This window comes from Engystomops pustulosus, chromosome 6, assembly GCF_040894005.1.
Source record: "Engystomops pustulosus chromosome 6, aEngPut4.maternal, whole genome shotgun sequence".
NCBI classification, from domain to species: Eukaryota; Metazoa; Chordata; class Amphibia; order Anura; family Leptodactylidae; genus Engystomops; species Engystomops pustulosus.
The window spans coordinates 56113940-56137401 of NC_092416.1; the positions used below are offsets into that span (position 1 = coordinate 56113940).

General features: G+C 41.0%; 1 protein-coding gene across 2 annotated transcripts in view; it reads right to left on the minus strand.

The window, feature by feature from the left end:
* Nucleotides 1-23462, minus strand: part of LOC140135124 (coiled-coil domain-containing protein 50-like) — a 64659-nt gene that overhangs the window by 32467 nt on the left and 8730 nt on the right. For both annotated transcript variants that reach the window (XM_072156199.1, XM_072156200.1), the window contains exons 2-5: nucleotides 23272-23388; nucleotides 10636-10698; nucleotides 9419-9548; nucleotides 7766-7856 (exon numbers count right to left, since the gene is read on the minus strand). In XM_072156199.1, coding sequence (XP_072012300.1) covers nucleotides 7766-7856; nucleotides 9419-9548; nucleotides 10636-10698; nucleotides 23272-23320 — 333 coding nt within the window. In that variant the 5' untranslated portion in view covers nucleotides 23321-23388. The remainder of the gene's footprint in view (nucleotides 1-7765; nucleotides 7857-9418; nucleotides 9549-10635; nucleotides 10699-23271; nucleotides 23389-23462) is intronic.

The following is a 23462-nucleotide window of genomic DNA, read 5'->3' on the forward strand; positions in this document are numbered from 1 at the left end:
TGTATATGTCACTGTATGTGTGTACAGTATATGCTCTATATGAGTGTGCATAAGTGTATAAATGTGTGATTGTAACTTGCATGTGTAAGCATACAAATATGTAAAAAAATTTTAGCGGGAAGGGGGGCCCCATGCCGAAGCCTGCTATGGGGCCCTGCCACTCCTAGTTACACCACTGCTAGGTTATGTGGGCCCCCAGCAGCTTTGGGCCCCGTTGCTGGCGCCAGCCCTGCACTACCATACAATAGAGAGGAGCAGCAATACACGTGCTCGACCAACCACTTATTGGTGAGAACAGCACCTCCATTCTCCTGATTGTTGGGGACATAACTGGCTGCTCGGTGGTGGTTTTATTACTGGCACTTAATGATAGGTAGTTGGAACAGCTCCTTTCACAAAATGGCCACAACCATGTAGTGACCCCTTAATGAAAAAACTAATAAACTGAAGAAATGCTCATCTTTTTTGATCAGTTATTAGTTTCATTCTAGGAGGTCCTAAAAAAATCCCCACAAAAAAATTAGCGCTACATCTGACCGTGGGATTTGTCTGATGTTGTAGTTAATCTCCACTGCAATGAAAGTGACTCCGCTGAAATAGAATACACCCTACAAGTTTTGGGAAGAAAACATCTCTAGTCCAACTCCTGGTCCAGGGATAGGAGTTTGAGAATCTAGACTTTAGTGGGGAAAATTTATCTTGCGTCGACATACTATAGCAGCCCCCCCTTCTCCATGCCCCGCCGAATATATCAAGAGGTTTAGACCTAAACTACACCACACCAGGTTGCACGCCAGGTAATAGTCTGTCCTGTTATTGTCTCTCCAACATTATTTTCGCCACTTTTTGGCGTTTATTTATCTATCACTGATCATGTTATGTCTCTTGTCAGGATGTACATCTGTTGGTAGCTATGAAACACTCCTCACCTTATTGCTTTTTGTAAGCATGTATACATACACTAGTGTCTATGGTCTATTACCTCTTGCTATATTATATGTGCTTTTGTGACTTTGTATTACTTATTATCTGTACTACTCTTCTGATACTTTACTTTATCAGGACCTATTACCTGGCGTGCATTATGTATCTCGTCCTGTGATGCATTTATCTTTTATTTTTATATAGTTTATATGTCTTTTGATATGGAATAAAGATTATCACTTTTCCATTACTCATTTTGTAGCCTTGTGTTTCTTTTCCTCTTTTGCTTCTTCTTTTGGTTTTTTATCTAAACTACACCAGGTCCGACCTGATGTAGGTTTTTGTAAAAAACTGTGAATAAAACTTAAATAGTACGCAGGCAAGGAGCAGGAACGCCCCGTGTCCACCCATTGCTCTGGCAGTCGCACCCCTCCACATGGTCTAGAGGTGCTGTAGTCGCTATTATATAAGCAATGCGCAAAAATCTGCCATTATATCAACGCCTCTACGACACAAACTGGCATTGAAGCAATGATAAATCGCCTTGTTCTGAAAATGTTGGGCTGTAGCAGAAAACAAAATTTGTATCATATATGTAGACCCTTTGGCTGAACAAAGGATATTCAATCTGACAATACCAGCGACTGCTGGTATACATATATATTATATATATATACACACACATACACATATACATATACATACACACACACAACAATTCTGGGAGTTGTTCTGGGACAAAGACAGCTAGAAGGAAGAGACTGTGGATTTACACACTGCATTCACTACGATCAAAGCAGAAGTGCAAGTATCTGCATCGCATTGATGGCCATCCATAGTCAGAACCAGTACAACAAAATGTGGAAAAATGTACACACTGCATAATTTTTATAGTTTATCAGCAGTGTCGTCTATACTACATTTCAGTGTTTGCCACAATCCTTGAAGAGTACAGGCAGTCCCTGGGTTACATACAAGATAGGGTCCATAGGTTTGTTCTTAAGTTGAATTTGTATGCAAGTCTGTAGATCCAGACAAATTTTTTTTTTGCCCCAGTGACAATCGGAGTTTCAAAATTTATTACTGTAATGGGACCAAGGATTATTAATAAAGCTTCATTACAAACACTTTACAGCCGATTATTGCAGTCTGGGACTATAGTAAAGCACCCAGAGAGCTGCACCAGAGGTCACAGTGGGCAGAGAGGTCCCGTCTGTAACTAGGGGTCGTCTTTAAAGGAAACCTACCACATGATATGGTAGGTGTAAGATGGAAATACCGAGCACCAGCTCAGGGTGAGCTGGTGCCGGAGCTTATTTTTGTTAGTGTCCTAAACCGCTGTATTGCGGTTTAAACACTTTTTAAACTTTATAGCCGAAGCTGCTTTGGCGCATGGTGGAACGTGCTCGGCGCACCATGCGTGCGAACGTGCGCGCGGCTTTCCTTCACTTGCTATGTAGGTGCGCGCACGGTCGCGCACATGGTGCGCCAAGCGCGTACCACCGTGCGCTGAAGCAGCTTCGCCTATAAAGTTTAAAAAGTGTTTAAAGTGCAATACAGCGGTTTAGGACACTAACAAAAATAAGCTCCGGCACCAGCTCACCCTGAGCTGGTGCTCGGTATTTCCATCTTACACCTACCATATTATGTGGTAGGTTTCCTTTAAGTCGGGTGTCCTTAAGTAGGGGACCGCCTGTATTATCATACATTTGTATATAATTGTTGGTAAGCAACCTGTCCAATTTATAATCCAGGATTGTAGCTAGGCTTCGTACAGTTAGCTATATGCATCTATGTAGCTGCTCTACAGCCCCTTTCCTCTGTTCTAGGTTACTGCTATAGTATTCAATCAAGCCTGCTTCAGCGGTCTCTCAGGGCAAAGGGGAGGCTGTAGCATAGCTCAGTGTAAAGATCTTACAGCATAAAGCTACATTCGCTTTAACGTGTGCCCGCCGTACCATAGCACGCATTCCGGCGAAAGATAGAACATGTCCCCTCTGTCTCCCGGCTACATAACAGTGCGGCACCATACCACTCCTGTAGGGCGCAGTGCGCTCGTTGCCGTGTATGAGAGGCGTATATACGCCATATATACGTCCCCCATACATTCGTGTGAATGTAGCCTAAGTGTGAGGACATACCCTAGTGTACTAAGTGCTGCTACAATCCTGGAAAGGAAAGTGGACAGGTCTAAATCAGGTTTCATTTTTTACTGTGGTCACAATAATTTAGGCATCTAAAAGCAATCTTATAATTTTAACATCATTGTTATAATTTATTAATATTATTTTTTGCATTACTATAATAGAAGATCCACCATACTCCAGGTAAACACGTTAATTCCTGAACAGGGTGGCATTTAAGAACTGCAGCCTGACTCAGACGCTGGCAGCCGCTTGACCTACTCCATAAAGTAACACCCACGCTCTGCCAAGACTCATCCATCCTCAAATACAAAAAAAACAGTTAACACTAAATTAGGAAAATGTTTCAAAATGTTCAACTCGGAAGACTGAACACACAAAAAAAGAAGACTGTACTTCTACATCATAGCACAAACTCAATGTCTCCTCGTCACTGCAGAAATAGCTACTGGCATAGGAATTCAAGGTCTTAAAAGGGCACCTTCTATCAGAACCATTCAGACACTTTGTACCACCTGCTAAATTTCTGTGACTGGTGTAGTCAGGAAATAGAGTATCAAATAAAGAAGAGCTCAAAAGCAGAAGTATAAGAACTTATTCCAACTAAATTTACTTTCAGACTTAAGATTTCTAAGTCTGTGGATGGTGTCATTTTTTTGCGATTTCTGATGAAGTTTTCAATGCTAGCATTTTTAGGACTGTATGACCTTATTGATTTTTTTATATTTTTCAAAATGGCAAAAAAGTGCCATTACAGGGTTAAATGCAGTGAAAACCCATTATTATATTTTGGTAGAACGGACATTTTGTGTTACTGATTTTCACCGTTTATTTATATTTATATCAGTTCTGGCGAAAGGGGGGCGATTTGAATATTTATGTTTTTTTTATTATAATTTTTTTTTTCAACTTTTTAAATTTTTACATTTACTATTTTTCAGACTCTCTAGGGTACTTACCGGCTATGGAGAGGGCTCAGCCTGTGAGCCCTCTCCATCCACCCGTGGCCGACCCGTGACGTGCTATTACGTCATGGGTCGTGAAAGGGTTAAAGGAACTCTCCGAGTTCAAGTTCAAGTGTACAAGTTATGCCACAGGATAGGGGATAGCAAGGTGATCGGTGAAGGTCCAATTGCTGGGTCCCCCACTGATCACAAGGATGGGACACTGGAGAACAGTGGTTAAGTTCTCACTAATGAGCATGCTTCCTCCAGTTACATTCAATAGTAGGGGTGTGGAAGAAATTGCGAGCACATCCCTCTTCTGTCTGACAGCCTATGTTCTCCATTTCTAATCTATTAAATGAGTCCCCTGTTCTAAGGATTACAGGGGTCCTGTTCTCATGATCAGCAGGGACCCCTGCAAGTTAGACCCTCACTGATCAGTTTGGTATTCCCGATCATGCAGATAGGGTACAACTTGAAAACTTGGGACAATCCCTTAAGGACTAAGCTTATTTTCACCCTTATCACATAGCCCGATTTTTCAAATCTGCTTATGTCAGGATATGCAGTTATAACTTTGAAAATAAACTAAATAAGGTATAGCATTCCAGACAGGTTTTTCGTGACATGTTGTACCGTATTTTCCGGACTATAAGGCGCACTTAAAAGCCTTGGATTTCCTTGGAAATCCAAAGTGAGCCTTATAGTCCGGTGCGCCCTATATGAGGGCAGCGGACCATACTTACAAAGGTCCCCGCTACCGGAGACAGCAGATCTCCAGCGGGAACTGCAGACCACGCGGCACAAACAACTTCTGCCGCGTCGGTCTGCAGTTCCCGCTGGAGATCTGCTGTCTCCGGTAGCGGGGACCTATGTAAGTATGGTCCGCTGCCCTCCTCCACCACCCCCTCACCTTCCCCGCGTTGCCGCGTCTCGTCGGGTCTCGTCTTCGGGTTGCGTCGCGTCTCTTCTCGTCGGGTCTCCGCTCCGCCCCCGGACCTCCTCCACGCCCCCGGACCCCGCGCCTTATAGTCCGATGCGCATTATATATGGAATTATTCCATATATAAGGCGCATCGGACTGATGCGCCTTATATTCCGGTGCGCCTAATGGCCCGGAAAATACGGTACTTCACATTAATGCTATATTTTAGTTGAAATATATTGCACTTGTAAAAAAAAATAAAAAAATGGAAATTTGGTGAAAATGTTAAAAATGTTATACTTATCATACAGTTAGCAACCAAATTTGGGCAGTTAGACTAACTAACATTTACCATATGCCTGCTTTATGCTGACATTTTTTATATGTCAATTTATTTTATTAGGACGTAGGAGGCTTACCGTTCGAACAGCAATTTTCCAACTTTTCAGATTCAATATTTTTAGAGGACAATTCATCTTTGTAAGGGTTTTCAAAGTTCTATTTATTAGAAACTCCCCACAAATTGCCCCATTTTTAAAACTGCACAGCAGAAAACAGGACGGAAGGAGGCATTGAGCTTTTAGAGGGGAATTTTTTATGACATTGTATTCAGGTGCCATTATATATTTGAAGAGTTCCTGAGCTGTGCCCCCCCTGCCGTCCCTTATGAATTATCCTATTTTGGAAACTACATCACCCAGAGATTTTATCAAAGGTTATATTGAGCTTTTTACCACTACTGAAGTTTTACAGAAATTATTTGCTTTGGCTGATGTAAGTGAAAATCTTTTTCCAAAAATCCTCTTGGCCCCTAAATTTTTATTTTTTGAAGGGGTTAAAGAAGTAAACGCACTCCATAGTTTGCTACCCAATTTATCCTAAATGCAGTAATATCCCACAGGTGATCACAAGCTGCTTTTTTGGTGCATTGCGGGGTGTGGAACAGATTTCAGGTGCTATGTCACATTGGCTGAGCCGCTTATATAGTAGGGCAATAAAAACCAAAGAGTGCACCCATTTTAAAAATTAGACCACCTAAGGGTGAAGACACACATGGCGTTTTTGGGCCGTTTTTACTAAGTGCGTTTTCAGATAGTTAAAAACGCATGCATTAAAAACCGCATCCGTTTTTTAAAAACGCATGCGTTTTTTGAAAACGCATGCGTTTTTGTCCGCTTTTCATTGCGCAATTTCAGAAAAACTGACAAAAACGGATGCGTTTTCAAAAAACGCATGCGTTTTTTGAAAACGCATGCGTTTTTTAACGCATGCGTTTTTAACGATCTGAAAACGCACTTAGTAAAAACGCCCCAAAAACGCCATGTGTATCTTCACCCTAAGGATTGCAGTAGCGTTATATTTGGGGAAGCAATACCCCGTTTTTTAAGCTATATTACCGTTTTTTGGGGGTGGGAGCCACAAAAAAAAAAAGGAACATGTTACTTATGTTCTATGGGTCAGTACGGTACGGTTATGGTGATATCCCATTTATATAGCATTTTTATGTTGACTTGTTCTAAGGCATTCACCATATGGGTTCAGTAATGATTTTATTTTATTGTACGGGTTGTTACGGACATTGCGATACCCTATATGTGCTGTTTCAGTGGCGATTTTCAGGTTATATTGTGTTTGGGAGTTTTACACAATATGGGGCATTTAGGGGACTTTTATTTTGTATTAAAAAAAAATCTTTATTAAACTTTTTTTTTAATTTCCCTTTCTTCTTGTTTCCCTCTGGGATTTGAACAAGTGATCAAGGAAATGCATTCCGACCCAGCAGGCAGTCAGTCAACACAGCCCTGGGGTCATGGAGATGTTCAGCACCCCCATACTTAGCGTGAAACAGCTGGGATCTTGACCATCGCAATCCAGGCTGCTTGTACAGAGGCTCGACTGTCACATACAGCAGGCCTCCGGCACTGATTGCACAGGCTATGCTTCTGCGCCTGTACGATCCACATGACGTTGGGGAACGTCATGTTGGCCAAAACAAAGCTCACCATAAGGGGTTAAAAGACCAGAGCTGCAACATCATACACAACCTTAAGACACATGTTGTGCTGTTTTAGAGACAAACAGTATCCTTTTCATATTTGTCCCACCCTTTTCAATGGGTATTCTGACAAATAATACTGATCTTAAAAGTCCAGTAGACACAACATAAATGACCTTGTACCAATATGTGGCTTTTATAAGTCTTTTCCAGCTTAAAATAAAATAGTGATCACCCCCAACAAAATGTAGGAAGATATAATTGGGTATAACCCAACCAATAACACAGAGCCTGATGTAAAAATAGAGCTGCTAATAAGAGTCATGTGTTGGATTTCGTGAACACATTCCTCACTCTGTAATCTATTTAGATGGAGATTTGGATATTAATTAGAACAAACAAAAGTGCATTTATCACAGTCAATAGCGTTTGGATCACCAGACACATCTCAGAAAATCCCAACAAAATGACTCTATGCAAACTTACCACAAGCTCAAAACTAACTCACTGGAGTTTTAAAAGTCCTACAGTACCTCTACTGGGGTAAATCAGAGGGAGGCTGAAGCAGAAGGCTGCGTCCATAGTATAGCATCTGTTTTCATCTGGCAAAATTTATAAAAGAAATGTTTGGCCCAGGAAAAAATACTTTCCCCTGCATATTTTGGAAAACCTCCATAAACATTTGCACGGTGTCTGAGCTGAATATTAGATATTTCATATGATCTGTACTTATGCCTTATAGTTTCAGTATTTCCACCATTGAAGAGTTGAAATAGGAAAACTGGCATTTTTTCCTTTGTATTTGGTTTTGGTCTGTGTAGCGGTGGCTTACCTTGTCTTCCTCTTCTCTCTGCAGGCATTCCTGGGCTTTCCTCTGCAGCTCTTCCTGAATGGCACGGGCGTATTCAGAATCCAACTCCTCTCTAAAAGTGCAAAAACAAAGCCATGATCACAGTCCATCAATAGTATACGATCACACGACACATTATTCTATGCAATTATTCCTTCACCAAAGGGTGCACAATGATAGAAAGCAAGAAGGGGATAAATCCAGGGTTCACGGATAGGATGCAGCAATTTCTAAATGTCCTAGGTGGTCTCAACTAACAGCACAGGACACCCCAATGTCTATTTTCTATCCACTAGAGGAAGGAGAGCAAAAGCCTCATCCAAATTGTGAGATTGTCATAAAGTGATGAGGTCACTTTTGTCGGACTGTGCACCTTTTTAGGGGCTAAAACTGCTTGTACAGGTATTTAAGAAGTGTCTGCGCTGTGATTGTGGTGCACATGGCCCTTTTCTGCTCTGGCTTGCATTCGACAAATTAGGGGGCATGCCGTCAGACGAATCGACTGATACTGACTGAACGCCGTATTTAACTTTCAAATTGTGTCATATGCACCACAAAAAAAGATGGTGAACTCTGTCGGAACAGTGCAGGGAAGCGACCGATTCATGATTTGTGACGCACGATCGCAGTGAATCGCTGCAAGCAGCAATATAGACGGACAATTCAGTGAAAAGAAGAGCAGAAGTAATGGGTCTTAGAGTAGTCAGACTAGTTGATGAGAGTTGGTATATTCGCAGGGGTAGATTTATACACATTGCAGTTATTGGGGGCCATGAGATGAGGGTGCTGTACGTCGTGGGGGAGTACAGCCAACTATTCAACAGTGGATATTACAAAAATATACAACTGCCGAGGCACTTGTGGGGGCTAGCTCTATGTGGAGGGGGGGGGGGGGAGAAGTTTTAGGGCAGTATTATAGCATTTATATTCTTGTACATAGGGGGCAGTATTATAGTAGTTATATTCTTGTATATAGGGGGCAGTATTATAGTAGTTATATTCTTGTACATAGGGAGCAGTATTATAGTAGTTATATTCCTGTACATAGAGAGTAGTATTATAGTAGTTATATTCTTGTACATAGGGGGCAGTATTATAGTAGTTATACTCTTGTACAAAAGGGGCAGTATTATAGTAGTTATATTCTAATACATTAGGGCATTAGGGGCAGTATTATAGTAGTTATATTATTGTACGTAGGGGCAGTATTATAGTAGATATATTCTTATACATAGGGAGCAGTATTATAGTATTTATATTCTTGTACAGGGGAGGGGTGTATTACGGTATTATAGTAGTTATATTCTTATACATAGGGGACAGCATTTCAGTTCTTACCTCAGGCAGTAAAAAGGCTAGAATCTGCCTGTGCCGCAGATAATAAGTAAGAATACCTGGCTGGCTGCAGGCAGGGCACAGTACTGGGGTCTACCAGTTATTCACAATAATTACCCGCTGCATGGGTTCAGACATTAGTATGTACTCTGCAGTTTCTGCTGTTAGTATGCAAGAACATTTTTTTTCAAAAAACAAGGATTTTGTTGGAGCGGGCGAGACAAACATTTCTACCAGAGCAGCCCATGAACCCTGGAGGATTCATACAAATTCTTTAATACCCATGGCTCCCTCACTCACATTTGCTTCTGTTGCTCCAGGCTGAACACTTTGCTCTGCAGATCTTCTTCGTCCTGAAGCTTCTTTGCTATACGGATGTCCTTCTGCACCAGCTTATTCTTCCGGACGTTAGAGGCATAGTGTTGCTCAACTGAAAATTACAAAGACGCATACAAATGTGGGGACGGCATCCAGCACACCAAAACAAACAGTTCTCATGAGAAGGCACAGTATAGTATTCACGTGACAAACCATTCTTAACAGATCCGGAGGATTTAACAGGACAGTCATTCAGGGATCAATGTTAGGAACCATAAAATCAAACAAAAATTACTCAGTATTTTTTACTGGTGTATAGCGATATAATTAGGGAATTACAGTGCAGCATTATGTGGGAACTATTTTACAACATTCCATGAGTTATTTGTCAGAATGCTGCTATTATTTTGCACCACTATAGTGGTAATATACAACCCACATGGCAGTATTATATGGGCAACATACTAGGATATTAGGCAGGACTTTGGAAATGCGGCTATCTTCTTGTTGTCTAGGGAGAAATAGTCTGTAAAACCTGCCAAAGTGTGGATAAAGTCTATGAGGCAATAACTGTTCCATACGATAGCTGAGACCCCATTGATCAAGAGAAATCGAGCCCCCTGACCCCACTATGAATGTAGGAGTTGGTCCATAAAACATAAAACTAATGAAATATCTAAGTGAAAAACTGCCAATGATAGCCATGTACAAGGCTCGGGGATTTCCAGCAGTCCAACAGAGATGAATGTAGATACAATTGGGAGGAACAGTGGCTCAGTGGTTAGCATTACAGCCTTGCAGCGCTGGGGACTTGGGTTCACGTCCCAGGGTCAACATCTGCAAAGAGTTTGTATGTTCCCTCCGTGTTTGTGTGGGTTTCCTCCGGGTCCTTCCGGTTTCCTCCCACACTCCAAAACATACTGGTAGGTTGATTAGATTGTGAGCCCCATTGGGGACAGGGGCTGGTTTGGCAAGCTCTGTACAGCGCTGCATATTCTGTGTGCGCTATATAAATAAAGAATTATTAATAAATATGCCTGCGCAATCTGCCAGTCCATTCATAAAGGAAACTCGAGAGTCTTGTAAAAAGCTGGGAGCTTCTCAACTTCCACCAAACACCTTAAAGAGGCCTTGACTGATTTATATTACTACGTGAAACCTCATCTAATACCATAGTGTCATGTTTTCATACAACTCACTTTCCTGTTCTTGCAAGCAGTGAGCCAAAGCGCCATCTTCAAGAACTGCAAAGTCCCGGCAAACTAAAATAATACAAAAAAAAGAAAAACGTAATCAGTAATGGACTTTAGATATACTGTACACATCTTTACAATCAGCCTGTTGTACCCTACACCAATCTGTAATATAGCCTGGAGCGTGTTGTTACTGCAAACCATCACAGCACATCTAAGCTCCTATAAATCTGTGTTATAGAGGAGTTATGCTACATCAGACAATGCACAACAAGAATTTTGGAAGATTTCAGCTCTGAGGGATGGACCGTTGTGAATGTAGCTCCGCAACACAATACAGGCTAGAAAATAAGCAATGTACACAAAGTGCACGGTGGCTGAGTGAGTAGCACATCTGCCTTGCAGCACTGGGGTCCTGGGTTCGAATCCCACCCAGGTCAACATCTGCAAAGAGTTTGTATGTTCTCTCCGTGTTTGCGTGGGTTTCCTCCGGGTACTCCGGTTTCCTCCCACACTTCAAAACATACTGTTAGGTTGTTTAGATTGTGAGCCCCATGGGGACAGGGACCAATTTGACATGCCTGTGCAGCGCTGCGTAATCTGTGTGCGCTATATAAATAAAGAATTATTATTATTATATCTTATAAGTTACAGTGATCCCGAATTCAAAATGATGTTCAAAAGGTATGAACAGGGGTTCACTGCATATTGTATTACTCTTTAAATGGGTTCTACAGGATTATAAAACACATGGCTGCCTTGCTTAAAGGACATCTACCACCAGTGAGACCGATGGTAGATGCCCTGCATGACATACACATTTCTTTACCTTCTTATGCCTTTGTTTTTACAACAAAGCTTTACAAATTAGGCAAATGAGCCGGAGGGGCTCGGGGACCTGGGTTCAAGTCCCAGGGTCAACGTCTGCAAAGAGTTTGTATGTTCTCTCTGTGTTTGCGTGGGTTTCCTCTGGGTTCTCCGGTTTCCTCCCACACTCCAAAATAAAAACTGGTAGGTTGATTAGATTGTGAGCCCAATGGGGACAGGGACTGATCTGGAAAGCTCTGTGCAGCGCTGCGTAATCTGTGTGCTCTATATAAATAATTATTATTATTAACTATAGATATGGAGCTCAGAGCCAATAGAAGAGTGAATCCTGACAGATGGGGTGCTCACCAGCATGTAAGAGAACTTGGTTTACAATCCTTCATCCTGGTGGTAGATTTCCTTTGATTTACAGCCTTGTACTACTAGCCCTTACGAATGTCCTTTCTAGAACTCTCTCATTTATGTGAAATCTCGCCCTTTAACCTATAAAGAAAATCTCCTCCAAAATCACGTGAAAATGAGCAGAGAAGAGATTAGGCTTGAGATTAGTCAAATTTAGAGGCTGCAGTGGGAATGTCACTTCAGACTCACCTATCTTCATTTCTATAATACATAAAAACATGCTTTTGGTGTCATATTAAAGACAATAGTCTAAAATAACAGATTATATCAGATTATATCAGGCCTATGTTACTGTGATCTATAGGACTCGGTCATGAAGGTGCTATAACATCAAAGAAGAGTAGTGACATTCCCCCCCCCCCCCCCATAGCATCTAATAAACACTTCCCCGTAGCCTCTTAACTTCATCTCAAGCCAAATACTCTTCTCCGCTCATTTTCACATGACCTTATAGGAGATTTTTTTATATAATTAAATGGGTAAGATATCATATAAAATATTACTAGAAAGGATATTTCATACCCTACCTGAGGGAACTAGTAGTTAAATGGTGTAAAATCTAGTGACAGGTTCCATAAAGTAATATCATCCCCCCTGTGCATGGACTCTGGTATTGCAACTGACATAAATGTTGCCAAGCTGCAATGCCACACACAACCGGAAGACAAGTGTGGTGCTATTTTTGGAAGGAAGCAGTCATGTTTTGCAAATCTTGGACAACCCTTTTAAATTCCAGCGCACAAAAGTATTCAAGACAATGGATCACATGTACCACAACTCTGGCTTTTTTGGCTTTTCTGCTGGTCAGATGTATCTACGATGTTTTTCCTTATTCATACTCGTGGCGTTTGGTCTTTATGACTTTTTGTGACTTTTGTTGTAAAAAGACGCAAATTTATTAATCATTACTAAGCTAATTTCTGACCCTGGTCAGGGGCAGCTGTAGATTTGCAGGTGATTACTCAGGGAACATAAAAAAAAAAATATAGACAGTGGCAAAATTCAAAGGGAGACTGCAAAAGAAAGTCACAAATGGGCACCAACACCACACCATGAAAAGTCTCAAAAAGAAAAAGGCAAACCAAAAGTTTGATACATGTACCCAATGTCGATTAATGCTGCAGACTCTATAAAATCAAAAGAAAATAAAATAGAAATAAAAAATGAAGTTAAAGATGACCAATATGCAATGTGTAAATCCAGGCCCAATGTTTTATGACTATAGGGCAGCGGTGGCGAACCTATGGCACTGGTGCCAGAGGCGGCACTCGGAGCCCTCTCTATGGGCACCCAGGCCATGACCCCAGCATGAAGTTCACCAGACAGGATTCAAAGAATCTTCCTACAATGATAGGCAAATTTGCCCTCCTCCTTTCAACTGTGTTGGTGTCCTTAGGAGGCTGAACGACTGAAAGTTGTCAAAGAACGAGGATAAATAAATTGCTGCTTAAATTGCTTTGCTGGCACTTTGCTATAAATAAGTGGCTTCTGGTTGACGTTTGGGCACTCAGGCTCTAAAAGGTTCGCCATCACTGCTATAGGGGGTCCGCTATGACCTTTACTAATCCTGTGTGTCCGAACACACCTAAATCATCTAATGGGGTGACCGGGAATACAGATTCACGTTGTAGTTTAACAGAATCAAATAGAAGTTTATTAAAACCAAGAAGTGGATTTCACATAGTTAGGCCCCAAAAAAAAAAAAAAAAAAAAACAAAAAACATGCATCTGGTTTCTATGGAGTACTGCACACATCTTCCAGCAATGTTAGCCGCCTGTGCCCTAGCACAAAATGTGAGCTGAAAAACACAAACTTGCAACGGAGTGGGAATGAAAACAAACACCAAATGGCAAATAGCAGAAGACGCACAGGAATGCTCCAACTGTGTCTAAACAATGGAGAAGATAAAATACAAGACAGGGCATGTGACCGGCTCCACTCACTGACACCTAGGAGTGAACATAATCATAAAATAGTATTAATTACAAGATTTTATTGTAAGCAAAAAAAAAAAAAAAAAAAAGGTCTTCTTTTGCTTCCAATGGCGGTCGCTGGTCCAATTAGCAGGGAATAGGTAACAATTTCGCCACTGCAGGGAATGGTCATCAATATATTGCAAGAACAGCCACAGGTTACATTCACACGTACATTCATACTCCCCTCGCCATAGGGATGTACGCCGCACGGCCATGCACACGGGGAAAAAAAGGACACGGCGTGTGTGGCCCTGCTTCGCTGTGTGCACCTATTGCTGTCTCCGGGGACGCATGTACGACCCCCATACATTCATGTGAATGACAATTAGAAGCTTTCTATTTTGGGTACGTATCTTAGCCCTCCTGTAGTATCCAGCAGATGGCTGCTCATGTGAACTTACAAGGTGAACGTTCACAGGGTCTTGGTGGTGCGCAGGCTGTCCCCCCCACCCCCCACATTTAAAAATGGGCAATCCAGAACTTTTCTAGTTTAATATACAGTATATAACTAAATAATATATATTAAAATATCATGCAATTTGCTTCATTTTTACATTGAATAATGTAGAGAACAACTTCAAGACTTCTGCTGACTGTCAGTGAATGTATGCATAACTTGTGTCTCTGCAGTCTAAAATCTATTCCTATGTATAACAAATTGGAACCCTGTGCCAGCAGTACAGGTTTGTGATGGTTGTCCAGCCTCTGAAAGCAGTCTGCTTTCACTGACTAAGTTCATTGCCATCAATTAGGTCTTTAATAATAAGTATATTAGAAAATGAAAATATTTTAATAGGCTAGAGCACCAAAATCACTGGTGGACCGTTTGACACTTGAATCTGATGCCATGGACGTTGGGTTTACGCCATGTTGTTTGGCCTTCCACTATTTTGTCTGGGGGTTTTGATAGAATCTATATCAACATGCAAATTCCTAAGAAGGCTCTATGGGGTTGTGCAAAACATGTTCTGCTCATTGTAACAGCCTATGAAGCTCCAGGACTGAGGTGCTCTGGTAACGCCTCCAGAGCCCTTCAGGCTCATTATCACCATTTTAAAAGTTAATTTTAGAAGGAAAAAAGGTCACGGCTAACAAATAGAAGAAGATTACCCAGCAACAGTGCCTGGATCTATGAGCAAGATTCCCTGGTTTATCACATTTGATAGTATTGGTAGATTTTCTTTTAAAAAAAAAAATTGTATGGGTTTGTGGTGGAGTTGTCATTGCAAACAACACGATGTCAAACATATCAATTTATTTCCATAAATATCTTAAAACCAAGTACAGTGTCATCCAAAACTGAAACATTTACATATATAGTAGTTAAAGTTCCTCCAGAATGTCCAAAAGAAATTGAGGTTATTCACTATTGAGCGCATAAGGGCTCATACACATAGCCGTGGCCTCGCCCAGACCAGATCCCGGGCGAGCACAGCACGTGGAGGAGGAGGTAGGAGGGGTGAGCGCTCCTGACCCCTCCTCCCTCCATAGGCAGACGAGCGGCCGTGTGATCACCATACCGTGACTGCAAGCCATAGAAGTCTATGGGGGCCGTGATTTGGCCTCCAATTATTCGACCATATCACGGCTCCCAATAAGAAATATAAAAAAAAAATTGTGAATGACTAAAATATATGCAAAAATGCAAAAAATGTATTAGATTCTGAAATGTCAAACAAATCTAGCAAAATCAGATTTCAAATGAGAAAATCCCAGACAGGTAACCATCTGCTCTTGTACTGGAAATAGATCAAGGCGGTTCTTACAGAATATATTTTGTCTACACATTAAGATATGTATCTGGTGCACCTAAAATGTTATCAGTGTCTACAGAGAATCTGGATAATAAACCCTCAGTTGCCCATCATGTGGGGGGTCTATAAGACAATCACACTTAGGTAATGCACACTAAAAGCATTAGGGCGTCATAGGAGTCATCCTCAAACTGTTGCGTACTAAGTAGATAATATACAGCGCCTTGCGGAAGTATTCGGCCCCCTTGATCTTTTCTACCTTTTGCCACATTTCAAAACATAAAGGTATAAAATTGATAATTTTTTGGTGAAGAATCAACAACAAGTGGGACACAATTGTGAAGTGGAAAGAAAATTTATTGGAAATTTTTGGAAATTTTTTAAAAAATAATAAACTGAAAAGTAGGGTGTGCCAATATTATTCGGCTTCTTTAGGTTAATACTTTGTAGTGCCACCTTTTGCTGCAATTACAGCTGCAAGTCGCTTAGGGTATCAGTTTTACACATCGAGAGACTGAAAATTCTTGCTTGTGAAACAGCTAAAACTCAGGGATGTTGATAGAGAGCGTTTGTAAACAGCAGTTTTCGGCTCTTTCCACGGATTCTCGCGCGGATACAGGTCTGGACTGTGACTTGGCCATTCCAACACCTGGATCCTTTTATTTGTGAACCTTCCATTGTAGGTTTTGCTTTAGTTTTGGGATCATTGTCTTGTTGGAAGATAAATCTCTGTCCCTTCAGATTAATTGATGGTAGACTGTCCAAATGTTGTTTGTTCTTTTATCTAGGAGATGGCAACATCTTTCTTATGTCTAAAAAAATCTTTATAAAAATATACAGATGAGCCAGATTATTTATGCATGCCCCCCCCCCACCGCATTACAGACTGGTCCCGCCCATCACTATATTTAACCTGAGCATTATGGGCTGAATGGGGCCACACGGCTACACACAGGGTCCAGTTAAAGATACTTCTGCTCGATAGCATGGAGGATAGGGGAAGCTCTATTAAGCCTTGCCAGGGAGCTACACACATAAACCTTTGTACACTCCAGCAGATGTTTGGTGAGATCACATTAAAATGCATAAATGAAAGGATTTTCGTGATGGCCGGACTGCCCGCTGCCCACAGGAGACTGCAGTGAGATCATGGAATCATCGTAAACTGCCAAACCACTTCATTACTCTGCCCATTCCCCAGAGAACGGACTTTATAAACTACTGCCGGAAGAATTAACTCATAACCAGCCACTGACCAGCAATCCTAACTGGTACTTATCAGACCACTCACGATTCAAGTTTTGTTTCTTTAAATGTACTTTCATTATAAAGATCAGGTGTTGCCAAATGTCTTACCTTACCAATCCCTATTCAAAAGGCAAAAAAGACCCTTAAAATGTATCATCAAAATCCATCATGATAAACTAACGACACTTACTCATAAGATCCAGGCACCTGGACTGTGGTAATCTTATATATGCTCACTGCACAAGTGCTGAGGACGCAGGGGGGAGTGCGAGACCTGATAAAGCTGATTGCAGGGTATCCTGTCATGATCATATTTTTTAAAGTTGATTTCAGAAGGAGAGAGGCTATGGATATCAAATATAAGAAGATTACCACAGTCACACTGTCTGGATCTATGAGTAAGTGTACCTGGTTTGTCATGATGGATTTTTATGGTAGATTTCCTTTAAATATATGGGTTTCAAATGCAAGCAAGATCGTTTGACATGTCTGAGGAGTGCAAAAAGTGTACATACCAGATTCACAAACCCAACTGAGAAGGGGCAGGGTTGTACACATTTTTACTTTTAAAAAAAATGGTCACAATTGGTCACTGTGTAGTCACCAAATAAAGTGGCATTTGGCATGCCAAAAGCTACCTTTTGCCAATAGAGGAGTGTGATAGATTCATGCCATAGACTGCTACTTGTTAGTAGCAGGGACAATAAATGTCTTTAATGGGGTTGTCCAGAAGTTACAAAAACCAAAAATGCCTGCTTTCTTCCAAAAACACCTCCTCTCCTCGCCATTGGCAAGTGCATAGTACTGCAACTATGATCCATTCACCTCTATACAGCTGAGCTGTAATAACAACACTAACCATAGTCAGGTGTGGAGAAGTTTTTCAAACAAAGCAGCCATGATTTTCATCCTCTGGACAAACCCTTTAAGCACCTGTCTGTTCAGGATACTTCAGCAAGATTTAGTGGTAGAAATCTTCAGTCCCCTCCAAAGATTGATATCTAAACTTTCACCAAAATATAGTTGGGATTTGGGGCAACAATTGCCTCTGTCTTGGATCATCGTGGGCAGGAGTCTGTAACAGAATAGTCAGAGGTTTAATCTGCTATTTTGGTGTCAGCTAACACTTAGTATCAGTAGCTGACACTAAACACCACAATCACAAAACAAATTATTTTCTTTTCTTCTTTCTGGTACAAGATAGATATAATTGGTCACTGACCAGTCAACAGATGAGCGAGACAGGATGTTTTACTATGGCTGCTGCCGAAGGGAACATGAGGCAAGTCCTGCCATATCCTGGCCCTCAAAGAAAAAGAGGCCAAATATAGGCAGTCTCCAGGTTAAGGACAATATAGGTAGGTCTTTTTCTTAAGTTGATTTTGTATGCAAATTGGAGCAAGTATATTTTGCAAGTGTAACCCAAGACAACTTTTTTGTCCCGGTGACAATTGGAATTTCCAAAATTGGGTTTTATGGTGCCAACATGGAGCATCTTTCCTTCTCACTCTTGTACTTCACCTGTTATTTCTTTATAAGTCGTAGTCAAGCCAAGTGGGAGCCAAATATAGAAGTGATGCTCCAGTATTGTTATTTTTGTTGTTTCTTATAGTTGGAATTATCTTTAGTAATTTCCATTTTTGTGAGTTGGGGAGGAGGGGCTATTTTGGCACAATTAAAAACATATAGAAGCATAAATAGGCAAGAAATTTATGGACCAACATAAAAATGATAAAGATGTAAACGTGAGTATGTAAAAGTGAATTGAACTCCATCACAGCTACAGATAAGTGCAGATCACAAAAACAAGTACAAAGTTATAAAACATTTAGCCAAAAAAGCAAATGTTCCGATATCAGATTACTAGAATACTAGAAATGCAATCTGATCAAATTACTATCAAATTATGTGATGTGGCAGCTTGTGTGAGCCCCCACAGCCCCCAAAGTTTGATGCAAATAAGAGGCTCCAATTTCCTGAGCATCTGGTACCATTCAGTCAAGGCCTGGAGACAACAGCAATTATCCTGCCTTGTGCATATACAAGTTGTCTGCTTTGTATGGCGGACCCAGGCAGGAAGAGCAACATTTATAATATTCTGCATATTCTACACTGTATATATAATCAATATACTACAATCCCATATGCCATCCCCATATGGTTGCATCTGTCTGGTCAATGACCCTTTGTGTTCACATTTTGTAGTCGTATGTTATCACTATCACGTGTATGGGGTGGGCTTAACAATCCCTGGTTCTACACATGGATATGTGTGAATCGGGCCAATGGCAGTCAGTTATGTTCACATATCAGGTCCTATGGATGACATAAAACATGTCCACTACTATAGTTCCCTTCCTCACAATACTGCTATACTCTGTATAACCATCTGTAGTATGGATTGCCAATACACTCTGGCAAGAACCACTGGAAACCGGCTGACACAAGCAGACACCCACAGACAGCAGCAGTCACCTTCTTTAGTCAGTATTTGGATAGAGAGGCAACACATAAGATAGACCACAACTCTACACAAAGGATGAGTCCTGGGGAGACCCTCCTATATTGCGGTTTTTCAATGCTCTAGTCACAACTGCAACTCACCAGAACCCTGTGTGAACAGAGCCATGTGCAGTTTGCCCAGATATTTGGCCTGCAGTTTGGGATGAAACTGTTTTTTTGCCATAAATAAAATAGTATAAAATAAAAACATGTGACAGGTTGTCCAACTTTCCTGTCTAACGATAAATACACCAGACAGGGAAAAAAAAAAAATCCATTTTTGCAATGGGAGCCACGTACAGCCCTATTTAAAATTCTTTTTCATGGATCAGTGTCCACAGACGTCATTTTTGCTGATGGTGCAAACAATCTGTTGCAAAGTAAAGCATGTCCTAGTCACTTTTTCACTGGTTACTGAGAAACGGATGCAAGACTGAAACATACCAATTGTGCAAAACTGAAGAAAACGCTCAATCTTTCATGGCCGAATATTGGCTCTTTCGTGTGCAGGTAGCCTTAGATTGCAAAAAAAAATAAAAAAAATCAGGATGCAAGTGCAACAACCCTGCCAATGCAGGGGTTAAACCTATTGTTGCAAAACTAAATCCCTGTCCATGCCATATAGCTTTTAAGAAACTTGATCAACTCACTAGGAGTCTTAAGTGCTGGAAAATGATAATGCAGCTGATAACTCTCTGCATGAGGAGCAATGTTAATCATTTCGACCAATGAGATATGATGTAATGCCAGGACAAAAGTTGGTTGGGCAGTGAGCTTGCCACCTCACAAGGGAAATTAATAAAATCCATTGTGGCTGGAAAGTTCTGGAGTTCAGTGCAGAGGTTCTTCTCACCAGAGAGTCATAGAAGCACAGGTGTCTGTGGCATGAGGTCTTGACACACTTGGCCAGAGAGAACACCAGGCCCAAACTGAACTCCACCCTTAGGAGGCTGACCTAACTTGCTGCAGAAGCAGCCAGCTATCCTCTCCAGCCTGAAGCTACCTTACCAGGCTGAGAGAATTCCTGTGGAACTGTATCCATCCAGCCATCTCTGTCCAGCAGAAGTTGCTGCTGTTTTGGCCATTTCCAAATTCCAATAAAGGATTGTAAGTTGAAAGTTTTACCCACTTGCCTCTGAGTGATCCCTGTGCCAGACTGTTTAACACCAAAGGCACCCCATCCTTCATCATCAGGGATCCCTAGCTACACATCTACACCTTCAGCCTCTCCCCTCAATTTTCTTGTTCATTCTTCCTGCCAGAGAACTGCCAGGCTGTGGACGAGGCCTCAGTTTCCTGGTACCAAGCACCGTGAGTATCGACAACCGCAAGGTCGTGCTCAGTCAGCCACTCAGGTACGTAGGGCTCCTCCATGTGATAACAGCTGCCAGGCTGTCACCATATACATCCTGTATGTGCACTGTGAAGCGTTCAGTGGATTTAATGCTAAAATTACTTTGAGAGAGAATACATGGCATCATGGGATCCGTGGGCAAGCTAATTGGCCTCAGCCTGAGGGAAAAGTCCGACAGATATTAGTCTCCGCCCATTTCACTTTCAGAACAGAAAATGCCATAACTTTGGAAAGAAAATGGAGAGCAGCACAAAGTAGACATTATTCTGTTTGTTTTTAAAGGTGAAATCACATATAATAATTTGGTAAATTCATTATAACTTTAGTTATGTCTTAAAAAGGCTAGGTAAACCTGTCATTAGGTGAACATGTGAAATCCGGAGGACAGGTTCCCTTTAAATCCCATGAATACAGCAATATAAGCCTCTATGGATAGCCATTTCTATCCTGTAAACTAGACAAATGTATAACCCTAATAATGTGCAAATCTATTTTTTTCCCAATTACTCCACAGATTTTTCATCCATTTTGGCCCCCAGGTTATTAGCGGTAGGAAAAGCTTGTGGAACATTTGGTTGCTGTTCTTTTGTTATTCTTAAGGATCTTGCTGCATATTTTAGAAGATGCTGGCAGAGACACCGTGTCAGATTTGGTCTTAAATGAAGCAGAGGTGTGAAAGGAAAAAGAGCAAATCTGCCAGCATGTAACATGGGGGACAAGGAACGAGACTGAGCCTAAGTGACAAAACAGGCTTCATTCCATAAAAGAGGAAAGGAACGTGTAGCAGCAAAGGCAGTTTTTCCATATTCCTCTGTAACAGCTTAGTCACGCATAACAAAAGAGTATCAGCAAAACATAGATATATAACAGAGCTGAGTTTGTCATTTTGAAACTACTCGCCTATTACTCTATGGTTGAATTTGATAAAGTTCAGATCACCATAAGTGTGCAACTTCCTATTACGGCTGCAGAATGTCACACCTGTCCGCAGACAGGTGCACTGCAATTCTTTAGAAATAGACCGTGATGGAAAGAAAAGCTGATGAGTGATGCCAATGGATTCTAGCACATGTATAGCACTAGACTATATGCTTTAGACGGATCATTAATATCATATCATAGGGCGTCCAGAGAGCTCCCAATGATATCCAATATCACAATCCTCTGATAATGCCTATAACAAAATGTACATAGCCAGCCTTGAAATCTTTGGGACTTGAGCAACAGCAACTCACATACAAAGCCTACAGGGCTGTCTGCTTTTGGCTCTGTGAACCCTTTTTTAACTAGAGCCGTAGTGGTTGATATAAACCGATCTGAAAAATACATACTCAAATATTAAAATTGTAGAAAGCGTGGTGACTCAGTGGTCAGCACTACAGCTTTGCAGCGCTGGGGTCCTGGGTTCAAGTCCCACCCAGGTAAACATCTGCAAAGAGTTTGTATGTTTTCTCTGTGTTTGCCTGGGTTTCCTCCGTTTCCTCCCACACCTAAAACATACTGGTAGGTTGATTAGACTGTGAGCCCCATTGGGGACAGGAACCGATTTGTCAAAATTTGTGCAGCGCTGCATAATCTGTGTACGCTATATAAAAAAATTATTATTATTAAACCTTCATTAAGGGCAAATGCAACTAAATTTAATGTCATTGCCCCTGCACCTCAAAAAAAGGAAATTTCTATTGTTTTATTTCTGTGTCCCCATGGTAACAGACTACAAACAAACCCTGTGTACTCTAATCCAAAGGCAATTCCTTCCTTCCATCTCCTACAATATCATTTCAGTTTCTAAAAGGAATGACAACCACAAAGAAAAGATCATTTTTCTCTAAAAATCTGTTTCAACCCGATGTTGAATATAAATCCTAAATTGGGAGGTTGATACAGTATCAAGTTGTACTTTAGGAACACTTCTTGCCACATTTTAAAAGAGGAAGCAAAGTAAAGAAACTCCAGTGAACAGCTGCCCCTGTTCTGCTGAACTTTGACCAGACAGTTGATAAATTTACAGCCACACAGACCTCCTGTGCTCTTTACTAGGGCTAGTAGAGAAAGTCTCAGAGGTTTCCTCTGCAGCATTACTATGAATGGGGGCAGGCACTGGATCTGTAAGCAGTCAGCAGTACTTGTTTCTAACCTAGTGGAATTTTGGGGCAAAAATGTCACAGAACGATTAAGAAATATGACTACCAGGTTCGGTTTGGTTTTTGAATCTCAAATTGAACCCACATACAGGAAATACTACAAAAATATTTCACACAATATAGATTTGTCATGGTGATAAATTTTACATGTACATCACACAATGCACTGCAGGTCAGTGCTGGCCATAAATCCTTGTGTCACAGAGATGACTTGTACAAAGAAGGGAGAATGAGGGTTTTGTATCTTCTGTGTGACTGTCGAAGAAGTATATCATTCTGATAATGAAAGAGGTGAAGGCAACAGCTTGTCATTAGGGTTACTGTACTGGTAGGGCAGCTGATTGGGCCACATTAGGGACACAGTTTTGTCAATATTTTGACTTGTTTCACCTAATACCAGTTTAATATGATATAAAAAAAAGTGTTTACTAACCTTCATTGACCCGAGGAAGATTTGATTTATCAATCGGAATATCGGTCATGATTTATCTCTTGGTTCAACCCGCCTTTAATTCCAGTGTTTTTCACATAAAAGAATCATGGAAAGAAGCTGAAAAAGAGGACACAGATTTTAGAAAGAAAAAAAAGTTTCTTCCCCCACGGTATATTATCTTTGCAACTTAA